The 11,957-nt window shown below is 31.3% G+C and overlaps 3 protein-coding genes across 5 annotated transcripts; 2 read left to right on the top strand and 1 right to left on the bottom strand.

The window, feature by feature from the left end:
- Positions 1-2,029: 2,029 nt before the first annotated feature.
- Positions 2,030-4,007, top strand: 7B2 (Secretogranin_V domain-containing protein 7B2). Its single transcript, XM_017908213.1, has 5 exons — positions 2,030-2,115; positions 2,654-2,754; positions 2,827-3,175; positions 3,294-3,484; positions 3,741-4,007. The coding sequence occupies exons 2-5, from the start codon at positions 2,677-2,679 to the stop codon at positions 3,810-3,812; spliced, it is 690 nt and encodes a 229-aa protein (XP_017763702.1). The 5' UTR covers positions 2,030-2,115; positions 2,654-2,676; the 3' UTR covers positions 3,813-4,007.
- Positions 4,008-4,704: 697 nt separating this feature from the next.
- Trf (TATA-box binding protein-related factor) lies at positions 4,705-8,941 on the bottom strand. Of its 3 annotated transcripts, none has more exons than XM_017908210.1 (6): positions 8,798-8,941; positions 5,897-6,087; positions 5,724-5,830; positions 5,268-5,511; positions 4,990-5,188; positions 4,792-4,868 (listed from the first exon to the last, which is right to left on the bottom strand). In XM_017908210.1, exons 2-6 carry the CDS (start codon positions 5,993-5,995, stop codon positions 4,792-4,794), a joined length of 726 nt encoding a protein of 241 aa, XP_017763699.1. In that variant the 5' UTR covers positions 5,996-6,087; positions 8,798-8,941. The 3 variants fall into 3 exon arrangements, with proteins under 3 accessions (XP_017763700.1, XP_017763699.1, XP_017763698.1); XM_017908209.1 differs by lacking the exon at positions 8,798-8,941 and adding an exon at positions 8,549-8,642; XM_017908211.1 differs by lacking the exon at positions 8,798-8,941 and having other exon boundaries at positions 4,705-4,868; positions 5,897-5,995.
- Positions 6,625-8,313, top strand: IFT52 (intraflagellar transport 52). The gene is made up of 6 exons (XM_017908208.1): positions 6,625-6,764; positions 6,844-7,061; positions 7,165-7,273; positions 7,364-7,646; positions 7,731-7,979; positions 8,044-8,313. The coding sequence occupies exons 1-6, from the start codon at positions 6,625-6,627 to the stop codon at positions 8,311-8,313; spliced, it is 1,269 nt and encodes a 422-aa protein (XP_017763697.1).
- Positions 8,942-11,957: the final 3,016 nt, after the last annotated feature.

The following is an 11,957-nucleotide window of genomic DNA, read 5'->3' as shown; positions in this document are numbered from 1 at the left end:
GACAAAATTAAGTTCCCTTAACATATGCCAAGGAGCTAACGAGGTCAATTATTCAATGATCAAGAACCGATATTAAGTTTAGTAAATAATTCAAAAATCTCTGGGAAAAGCAACGACACGAAATGAGACAGAATTTCAATGTATTTAAATTTCCTCGAAATATCACCAGACAGAAAATAATTACAAATGTATCTCACGAATATTCCACCAAACCTGACCTTTATTTACAACTTAATTAAATATTAATCGTTAAATTTGTCATTAATGTTTCTACACCCATACGTTTAAGATAGCTGCAAATTCCAGCGAGTTATTCAGAATTACATTACACGTGCAGTTATACAGAAATTTCATACGAAAGCAACCAGAATTATGGCTTACTTGATCGCTGTAACGCAATGATTCGTAGACGAGAGATGTTCCTTGCGCGAGAACATGATTCAATAAAGAGAGCAATTTTCGTCAGTGGACGGAAACACGGTAGCAATTCGATTTCAGAAATTGAGTTGGAAGTATGCAAAGCGAGACAATTACTAATGGACGTTTATATACGACCATAATCAATGCCAGGGGTCTTTTGATCTCTGAGCCGCCCTCGTGGATGTCACCAGTGCCATTTCGTGTTTTAGACCATCCATCGATGTTCGATGAAAGCGATGGTGACTATCCAACATCGATTCTTGCACCAAATGCCTGGTCAAATATTTTTCCACGGATTTTTCTTCCAATTTCCACGCTACGTTATGCAGCGTTAAAAGTGTTTGTCGAAAACTAACTCGGACTTACTAGCTTCAAGAAAATTTAAAGACGCAAGCTTCCATTCGAGATTAAACGAAACTTTTTCGATCTTCGACCTCTTCCAACGATAAACGTCCAGCAATTACAGAATTTTCTTTAACGAGCGACAAATAATTCCTTCTCCAGGAATTAATCTCCACTTAATTCAGAATTTCATAGATTCTTCGATCCAAAGATTCAATTAATTTTATTTTACACGCAACGAACGTCATAGAAATTTTAAATATTCTAAACTTTAGAACTATTTTGGAAAAATTTCCGAAAGAGGAAATTGAGAAAATTTCCCGGAAATTCCTGGAAGTCCAACTACCGATATTTAAACCCACCACGGTCAAATAACCGGTGAACGGAAATGAAGTAGAAGCTTTAAAAAATAATAATAAAAAGAATAACGGGAAATACTGAGAAAATGATCATACGTATATTGGAAGAAAAATCGTGAAGACGAGTGATTAACACTAGAACTACCGATCTTTAATGGGTAACTAACTATAACGTGCACAGATTATAGTAATTTCAGCGATACGACGAATACGAGTGAATATATCGATTACAGTTCTTTCTTAATAGGAGTTGATACCAATTTTATTCTTAAAACAGGTGTATGTATTCGATGATTGCAAAAAGGAAAATTCTGGGACCAGTCATTTTCACTGGGTTGGTAGTTCTAGTGTTAAATAATAACGTTGAACAAGGAATTTTTAACGAAAGTTTGGTAAACGATGATTTTGTTTGTTAAAAAGATCCACGAAGCGTATCAGAAATTTCAATCACACTTGAAACGTGTTAAAAATTAGGAAAATTTCTATTCGCAATTCGAAATATTCGTACGGTATTGTAAGGAATGCCACGGTCTAAGGATATTTTCCTAAATACCCGTCATGCTGAAGAGAAAATACCAAAAGCTGAAAAAATAGGAAAATCCTTGCAACGTCTAGAATTCCTCGCATAACCAAGTCATTCGTCGAACAGCGAGAATACTTCGATCTGGTGGAGAAATTATCATGGAGTCAGTGAGCCAGATACTCATCCTTAATCGCAGAAACGACGTCACGAGGCTCCGTCGTGGGCCGACCTTTGCTCGTAACTCGGTTTTACGAATGTGGGTTGCGGGAATGGTTCGTGGGCGATGCGGTGGCCGATGAAACCAGGGGAAAAGCGGCGCGGAAAACGCGGATCAATACCTCGATTCCGAACGAGCGCAGCGCCACTTCCGGTGGACGAAGACGCCTGTGCGCCTGATCCCAAAACCGAATACCTTAGCACTCGCGCTACCTCCTCGAGCATCCCTTCATCGAGATCATTCCACGATTCTTGGTAAGTTCCATACTTTCGAATTATCCTCCAATTCTTGAGAATCTGTTTCCTGTGTTCCTGTATTTCGACACTCTGTTGTAAATTAATTTATTTTCTGGAAATCGTAACGATGGAAATCATGGGAACGGTTGTCCATTGGCCTCGAGGGAGAGGGTTGATGGTCGATGAGAGTGTTTGCGTCAGATGTTGCATATTGGCTGGCTAATCGTGGCTGAAGATCAAATGGAGATGCAGATTGTTTAATTGTTATATTGTGATGTATATAACTTTTTAAATTATCGGTGTACGATGTGTGCAATAACGTTACGTAAATGGGGTATTTGGGAAGAAAATATTTAACGTTTGAATTATAAACAATGATGTATGCTGTCAATGTGATATGGAACATTTGTCGATTTAGTCTGCAGTGTATCGTTTTTAGTTTTGAAAAACGAACGAGTTAAATTATTTTCCGATTGTTAAACGCAAACATATTTTCTCGTCGAAGTCATTGACGATGATCGTATAATATAATATTTCTGACGTTTATTTTTCGTAGATTAATTATAAACTTTGAAAACCATGTATTGGATCCTGTTCCTTTCCATGACTGCTGCTGTTCATCAGTGTGCATCTGTGTACTTGTCTCCGACGTTTAAGGTAACATTTTGCTTCCTTTTATCTTCTTAATTTTTATCTTCTAATCTGATACTTTCTTCTTCGATTTTTTAGCGGTTGCTGACCGATACGCTTCTTCGACAATTAATCAATCAAATGGGAAATAAACTGGTGGACACAGCGGATTCTTATCTGGAATATCAGGACAAACCGAAAGAAATTCCCACTGAGCTACCTGCTGATTACGATAGCATAGACACTTTGAACCCAAATCCTAGCATCCGAGACCAAGAGTATCTGAGACACAGTAGCTTATGGAGTCACCAACGTGTCAGTAGTAATGACAGAACGAACGACAGGCTAAGAGTTAAGCCTGGAAGCATAAAGATTATCAAAGACGAGAAAGAGAACGCTTTACCTGCTTATTGCACACCACCGAATCCCTGCCCAGTTGGGTACACCAGTGAGTAATTAATTATTTGAAAATCGTGATTAACACGGAATTTTCATTGAGCTTAAGCTAAGAAAGTAAGAGTAGACATAGTCTTTAAAGGAATTAATTGATTATGCTTATTGTACAGGTGAGAACAATTGTATCATGAATTTCAAAAATACCGCTGCATTCAGCCAAGAGTACCAAAGCGCGCAAGATTGCATGTGTGACACGGAACATATGTTGGATTGTCCGATTGACTCCGCGAACAACAATAATCTACAAAGCATGCACATTCCCAACTCTAATTTCAATGAAATTGTCGATCAATTTCAGGCTGTGAGATATCATCGGTTTATTTAAAATTGAATTATCTAATCAAATATCTAATCGAGCCTGCCATTTAACTGTAGAGCATCACTTTATCCCTCCATTTTTCTCCAATCACTAACGATATCTTTATGGTAAAATTATTTAAGAAAAGAGAATTTTACAAAGAAATTTACAAATTCTCTAAACCTATAAAATTTCTTGATTCAAATATGCAATTTCCAAAATTCGTTTCCAAAAGGTTTTTCATTTTTATGTATTTCAGGAAGAAAATCCATTCTTCCGGGGAGAAAAGTTGCCGATCGCGGCGAAGAAAGGTCTAAACGTTATCTACTGAAACATCTGACATATCTTAGCGGATGATCTCACGGTACAAGGATTAACGAAAGCGTTACATTTCAGAATATATCAATAAACTTCCTCAATCCAGTATGTGGTAATTCATTAAAAAATAATACGAAAGATAGATAAATTTATAATTAAACGAAAAGATTTTGCATAATCCGAAAACCTGGTGCTAAATAAGATTACATATATATTTTAATAATGTATCACCTACTTTTGATGCAAAATAACAATTCAAAATCAGTATACATATATTAAACAAAAGATATATTAAATATCCCAATTGTGTTATGTTGTGGAAAATTATATGTATTCTGTTATTAATAATTATATATTAAACTTCTATAAATCTCAGCTGTACAAAAATTATTGTTGTTTCACAAAATGGTAAACACAAGTAACACTTGTATAAATGTTAAATAATTGATCTACTTATAAAATATATTTTTCATACCTTTTTCCAATAATTTATGTTAAAACTATATCTGAAAAGATAAAAATTTTGTAAATGTAATATACTTACCAATTATATTTTATTTTTATAATAATAAATCTACTATCGTATTATTTTAAGTATTTACACTGTTTAGAAATATGTATACATACATATGTATATATAGCAAAATGATGTCTTGCATTTATTCCCAATCATACAAAAGTTATATATTTAAAACCTATACAAGAATTAGCTAAGCATATTGTATATGTATATACTATAGTATTTGTACAATATTTATATAAATAACATAATTAACTTACTATCCAAAGTTCATTACAAGTTGTTCAATCGTCGTAAATATAAGATATTAATATACAAAATTTACTTTTACTAATAAATAATTGCTGCTTGGCAAATAAATTACATCAAGAGCTTGAATTAATTAACTAGATCACTTAGTACATGATGGACTGTGTTACTCTTATATAAATTGTATACTATGAAAAAAAAGCTTAAAATATGGAAAATACTGTTACTGCTTTCTGAAACTTTTCAGTATTGGGTATATATTATTCAATGCATCCTGCAGTTCAGTTCGATTCTTTGCCCCTAAAATATTATTATATAAATATAAATATATACATATATTTAAAAGTTCTTAACAAAACTAGAATTAAATTCAGAAGAAAATTAAGGATAATTAAAAAAGAATCTCTTAATTAATTCTTACCTGTTAATACAATTTTTCCATTTACAAATATAAGCAATACTACTCTTGGTGATACCATTCTATATATAAGACCTGGATAAAGTTCAGGTTCATAACTAGAAAATTGTCCATGTATATGATTTAAATTTTCTAATTTAATTGGAAACTTTAAATCACATGTAGCAACTATATTTTGTACTTTAAAATTATGGAATTTGACCTGTAATAACATGGACAAGAGAAATGAAATACAGAGAAGTTAGTTTTTGTTCACTTAACATGTAACATATGCATCTTACTGCAAAACCCAACTTCTGAATTATTCTTGCAAATTTCCTCGTTGCTAAATAAGAATCCTCTTCACATCTTGCTCCAGTACATACTAATTTGCCTGAATGAAAAATCAACGCTGTAGCTCTGGGGTTTCTTATTCTCATGATCAAACCCGTAAATCTTGCTGGGTTATATTCAGAATTCCTTGTCCTTGTATTAATATACATTAATAACAATTCTACACCTAAATTAACTGTAGAAACTACATTTCTGAAAGAAAAGAGAAAAATCTTCCACCATATATTATATATTTATTTTTAAACTTAAAATAAACTGGTAAACATTTTTATTTGTAAAATAATAAATTTATTTATTTCTTATAAAATTTATATAGATATGAAAGATAATTTTATATGAATATAAATATAACATAATATGTAAGAAAATAAAACAGGTTTAAAATTCCAGTAATTCTCACTTACTGTAAACATGGTTCTATTACTTCTTTTGTACTATTAGCTGGGGTCATTGGCGTGATCATTGATTGTGGATTGACATTTTGCGAAGTGCTCGGCCGTGGAACATTAGTCTAAAATATGAATAAGAAACAATTTGCGAACAAATGTATACTATGTGAACATATTTATTACTTTACCGATTGCGGTGGCCCCATCAAGCTATCCTCTCCAGCATTTTTCGCAGGGTTACCAAGTAACCTCTTCAATTCGTTGTCCTCTTGCACAATCGCCGTCATTTTATTTGTATTAACTCTTAAATAATTATAAAATCCTTCCACTCACATGGTCAACCAACCATTTTGAATACCACTCGTATCGAGTCTGTCATCTAAAACGCCATCTGTATATGATCAGCTGATCGTTTTGATATACTTCAATTTTGTACAAAACCATATACACTCATAATTTGTAAAATAATTATAATTTTAAACTAAAAAAAATAAATGATTGTAATACAAATCATTTCATTTTTTTTCTTTTATCACACTTTTTATGTTGCTTCGATGTACAAATGTAATTGCTTATACTATAGATTACGAATTCGAGGTAAAACATTGACATTTTTTAAATAACAAGAAAATTAATCGAATCTACTGTCCGTTTTACATTTGTTACTAATTTAACAAAATATTATGAAGAAATTACTATCTCATTGTATTACACCCCTACACACACCTATAGTATCATCCAATTACATTCGAAAGTTTGATATGTTCATAGTTGCCAATAACAACGACAAACTACACATGACCATATCGAAGCACAATTTAATCAGTAAACCATTAAAAGGTAGAACTAACTTGAAGTTTTTTAAAATTTTTTTAACATCACTTATTCAATTCATGATAATAAAGTGACAATCACTATGAGCTCAATCTTCGGCAATTATGACAGTAACAACAATGTAAACGTCATAATTTTTGACGCTTCAAAGAGCGAAAGAAAATTGAACGAAGAATTCAAAGTTTTACAAAGAAAATTGAAATCAAAATGGAAATTTATCGAGTAATACGATACTAATTATATTCTGATTTTATTCAACTTAATCTGAAATATATTTTTTATTATCTTTATCGTATTTTAGAAACAACGACGTCTTGACAGAAGAATTATTATCAACAGGAAAAATATTGATATTGCCTGGTCCACGTAATAAATTTACAGAATTGGAAATGAATGCAATTAGAACATTTCTTAATTCTGGAGGACATGTTTTAGTTATGCTTGGCGAAGGTGGTGAAAAGAAGTCAAATACTAATGTAAACTTTTTACTGGAAGAATTTGGTATAATGGTGAACAATGGTATTTCATTATAAAATTTATTTAGATGTAACTGAAAATTAAGGATTTTTCATTGCTATGATATTATTTATTGAAATTATTATCCTATATATTTAATTTTTAGATAGCGTTATACGTATGAGTTACAGCCAAACAATGCATCCAAAGGAATGTTTAATTTCTCAAGGAATGTCAAACAAATCCATATTTTCAAAAAATTATAATGAACATATGTAAATTACTTAGATACGAAATATTAGTTGACTAACTGACCTATGACTTTGCCTAAAGATAGTATATTATTTAAATTTATCTTGTTTCAGAGATATGAACTTTCTGTATCCATATGGTGCAACTTTAAATGTAGCACAACCATCCATAGTAGCATTATCCAGTGGATCAATAGCAATTCCAACAAACAGACCTATTTGTGCTTATCATTACAATGAAGCCAACCATGGGAAACTACTTGTTTTAGGTTCTTCAAGAATGTTAACTGATACATATATAGAGAAGGAAAAAAATGATACATTAAGACAAATGATCTTTGACTTTTTTGAATCCAAAGATATCATAATCAAAGAATATCAAATGGATGATGTAGATGTAAGCTTTCATATCATGATAGTTACTTACATCTAATTAATTAAGATAATCTTTTATTAGTATTAATGTTAATGTTTTATGTAGTTCTGGGAATATAATTTTATACCAGACATAACACAACAAGCTAATAATCCAAAAGTATGTACTCAGGATATGGATATAATGGATAATCCTCATGAATATACCAAATTATTTAAACATCATCTTTATTCGATAAACTTAGACATGGTACCAGCTTGTATAAAGGCTTATGAAGTCCTAGGTATAAAACACGAAGCTCTCACACTAATACCACCACATTTTGAGGCACCATTACCACCCACACAAGCATCGGTAATAACTTTTATTACAATTACATATTTTAAATTACAATTACAACATCAACAATGATTTATAGGTATTTCCACCAAGTTTCCAAGAACTACCACCACCAGCATTGGAATTATTTGATTTAGATGAAGCCTTTAGTTCTGACTTATTGAAACTATCACAATTAACAAATAAATATATATCAACAAAAGATTTGTCAAAGGATATGGAATTAGACCATTATATTCGAGAATTTGGAAGTATTATTAGAATCAGTAATTCTGATACTCATACAGCCAAAGAAGTATTAAACACAGTGTTTCACAGTATTTGTAGTTACAAAGCTATGCACGAATAAGAAATTATGCTTTTATATTGCAATTGCGTCATACATATATCATAAATGCATAGATATGTACAAAACTAGGAAATTAAAAAAATATATATTTTTTAACGAGAAAAATTCTTAATTATTTGAAATTCATTCATAGTGCACAACTTCACAAACGTAAAAAGCAAACATATACTCTGACTTAATTACACCTAACCTCCCAGAAAAGTAACAATTTAATTTCGTAAAATATTTCACATACGATATGGAGAACCCACAAATCGAATTCCAAGGAACAAATATCATAATAATAACAACCTCTATTGAAAAAATTAAATAAATTTGACTATACAACCAATAAGATCAACAATACTATGTACTATATACAACTCATCCGGAGCATGACGAATCGTTTTACCATTGAAGTATCATTCACAATGTGACCGACTGAGCACAGAACAAGATTATAAAATTAATACTAATTGGAATAAAAATTAAACTATCCTTTTACCTCAAAGAGAAATTATTACTGGCTTTATGTACACAATGTGTGCAAAGTTCACCTAATATTTGTTCGGATGAGTTTTTAGATTCTCTGAAGCTTCCTTACCATTTTGGTATCACCTACAACATTACCGACAGTATATCAAAACAACAGCCAAAATAATACAAAAGACAAATAGGTTGATATAAATTACAATACATTTATATGTATTATGAGTCTATATTACACCTGCTTTGAAGGCCCATTTTGACTAACTTGCAGACCAATGAAAATATGCGACTGTAAGAACTAAGTAAAATATAATTTAATAGTGCCCTCTATAAAAGAGCAACAGCGAAATGAAGAACTATTTGTCAAAGTAGTATTGCAATTAGATTAGAAAAAAGAAATGTATGTTATATCCAAATAACATAAAAAGAAAGGAGAACGCTAACCCATCACTCTCTTCTAATTTAATATATCAAATTCCAAAACACTAAAATCGCAGCCAATTAGCTCATATTACTTGCTATATAATTCATAATTGTATCACAACTATTAGCTATATATCACACAACTATAGTGATACAATTAGGAATTATACGTCAAATAATACCGATTGCCCAGGTCTCACCACGAGGAGGTGCTGCGAATGGAGACCCACCCTAACCACGTCCCATCCACCCTCCATTAGCGGAAAATTGACTAATATTCAAATAAATTTCTCCTTTGATGCACGTTTGCAAAACGTTCAATTTTTGATCGCTGTGTAAATCAAACATCAAAAAGAATTTAAACGAAAAACCGACGCGGGAGACTAAACCTAGAAGTAAAAGACAGATTAAACCTGGAAATAAAAGACAATTTAAACATAGAAGAAAGAGATAAATTATGTCAGATGATATTATACTACAATTGGTCAATATTGCACAGCTTCATTTTTAATCAAAAATATAACAATCGATATTTAAAAAGATGAAAAAAGCAGGTGATGTCTCGTACAAACATCAATACTGTACATGCATATCGGCTTGAAAATATAAAATAGTTGACCCAATACTACTTAATACTACCCAACTACTTAATACTACCCAATACTACTTAATACTACCCAATACTACTTAATACTACCCAATACTACTTAATACTACCCAATACTACTTAATACTACCTAAAATAACTTAATACTACCCACTTCATGCAAACTAATACTACTCAATACCACTTAATATTACTTACCAATATAAAATTTTACTCAACTTAAAGACTAATGTGCCAGCACTGATCGTAATTAACAACTAATTTAATCATAATCCTAACTTGACATAAACACACATAACCATAAATTCTCCTTAAAATCATAATAGCGTACAAAGGTGAAAGACTAATTCACCTTTTATTCAATATCTAAAGGCAAGTATAAACCCAACCAACAAAGAAAATTCAAACATAATAAATACACGGTAAAATAAATGTGACTTTCAGCCTACAGTAATACAAAGAACCTAAAAAAAAAAAATAGTCAGCCCTACTTACATCGAAATTAAAAATATCTTAAAGTACCAAGTATAGGGAGATTAAGGATATCTTTCACAGTATCCTATCAGAAATCAGATGAATTTTAATGAAATCTCTACTTATCACAAATCTAGAAGCTTTCAACATAACCGACCTATCACAAATCTAGTGGGTTTTCGCAAAACCTTTCTGTCATAAATCCAGAGAAAATTTCAAACATCTTATATACACAAGAAACCAAGGATTTGATCAGAAAAATCTGAATATTAAAGAGACACTGTGTGGGCGTTGAAGCCACTCACACAGTTTCCGTTCGCACCATAACATTTCCCAAACACAACACACTGTAGAAAAAATAGTAAAATTATTATAAATAATAATATATATGATTATATATAAAAATAATGGAAATGATAATAAAAAAAAAAATGAGGCTCATACAGCACTTTCCATAATGTCATTTCCTTCCACGTCCGTTATTTCACTTCCGAGCCTCTGACATACTCACATAAGTTCATATATTTGAAATGATATTGAACATGACGACACGAAAGCGTTCTAAATTAATAAATCTGCAACAAACTTAATTACTGAATTAATAGTTGGGGAAACAGAACAAAACAATGACTCCTGAAAGAAAATATACCACATATTAACAAGAATTTCAATAACAGTCAAAAATATTTTGTCAAAAATTCGAAATTGAAATAATCACACTTTTACTGTGACTCATTTGCATGTATTTCTATAAACGAAAATCAATAATTTTCCCGAACACGAACAAAAGAAAAATGTAACTTTTATTAGATCCACGAAGAGTCGAGTTACACACACAAAACGATTATTATGCAAAACTATATCTTGCAAAATAAACGTGCATCGCGAGTATTGCAAAAAAGATAAAATAAAAAGATAAAAAAAGAAAAAGGAATGGAAAAAAGACATATACATATCACAGCAGTACTTTCATCAACAACAATTTAGGTGAAAAAGGGTGCTGAAAAAGAAAACATAATGGTGGCCTAAATAGCCACAAAAACAAATAATTCCACTCGATATGAACCTGCGAAAAAAACCGAGAGTGGAATAAATAAATTTTAATTTCGCAACACTAACTTACTAAATTGTCTGATAACGGACAATTTTCAAAATTAACCGCGACGAGTGCTTCCAGATATTTAAAATAGCAATTAATTTAGCATTTAAAAAAAAAAGAAAATTAAAAAAAAATATAAACAAAAAAAGGCAGGTGAGAACTCGCGAAAATGATCATAATAATATAATTCAATTACTAACGCAACACTAATAAATACTAATTTATGCACTCGCATCAAAAAAATTCGCAACACTAATGACGAAAAATCCAGGGCAGCCATGGTTCTGGCTGCTGATGTATGACCACCTATATGCAACTCTTGTAGCTGCAACAGATGATTCCCAGGAGCAGGAACATATTTCCACCACATCAGTGGTCAAATCTTGGGCATTCTATATTCGCAACACTAATTCAAGAAACGCGAATATTCTTCAACGCAACACTAATAATAAAAGCAATAAGAAAAACCGTGTTTCAATTAAAGCGCAACACTAATTCTTAAAACGAAAATAGTAAAGGATAAAATATGTATATGCAGAAAAAGATATTTGATTTTTTTGACTATTCGCGATT

This window comes from Eufriesea mexicana, unplaced genomic scaffold, assembly GCF_001483705.2.
Source record: "Eufriesea mexicana isolate 0111107269 unplaced genomic scaffold, ASM148370v2 scaffold10264, whole genome shotgun sequence".
NCBI lineage: Eukaryota > Metazoa > Arthropoda > Insecta > Hymenoptera > Apidae > Eufriesea > Eufriesea mexicana.
This window is presented reverse-complemented; position numbering and strand designations above follow the sequence as displayed.

What these genes read in the sequence shown, in the direction of transcription:
- 7B2 (XM_017908213.1), top strand. Translation starts at nt 2,677, where the DNA reads ATGTATTGGATCCTGTTCCTTTCCATGACTGCTGCTGTTCATCAGTGT. An exon ending in ACTTGTCTCCGACGTTTAAG is followed by an intron (nt 2,755 to 2,826) that starts GTAACATTTTGC and finishes TCGATTTTTTAG; the next exon opens with CGGTTGCTGACCGATACGCT. An exon ending in CTGCCCAGTTGGGTACACCA is followed by an intron (nt 3,176 to 3,293) that starts GTGAGTAATTAA and finishes CTTATTGTACAG; the next exon opens with GTGAGAACAATTGTATCATG.
- Trf (XM_017908210.1), bottom strand. Translation starts at nt 5,995, where the DNA reads ATGACGGCGATTGTGCAAGAGGACAACGAATTGAAGAGGTTACTTGGT. An exon ending in GTAATAGAACCATGTTTACA is followed by an intron (nt 5,512 to 5,723) that starts GTAAGTGAGAAT and finishes CTTTTCTTTCAG; the next exon opens with AAATGTAGTTTCTACAGTTA. An exon ending in TGGAAAAATTGTATTAACAG is followed by an intron (nt 4,869 to 4,989) that starts GTAAGAATTAAT and finishes ATAATATTTTAG; the next exon opens with GGGCAAAGAATCGAACTGAA.
- IFT52 (XM_017908208.1), top strand. Translation starts at nt 6,625, where the DNA reads ATGAGCTCAATCTTCGGCAATTATGACAGTAACAACAATGTAAACGTC. An exon ending in TCAAAATGGAAATTTATCGA is followed by an intron (nt 6,765 to 6,843) that starts GTAATACGATAC and finishes ATCGTATTTTAG; the next exon opens with AAACAACGACGTCTTGACAG. An exon ending in TGGTATAATGGTGAACAATG is followed by an intron (nt 7,062 to 7,164) that starts GTATTTCATTAT and finishes TTTAATTTTTAG; the next exon opens with ATAGCGTTATACGTATGAGT.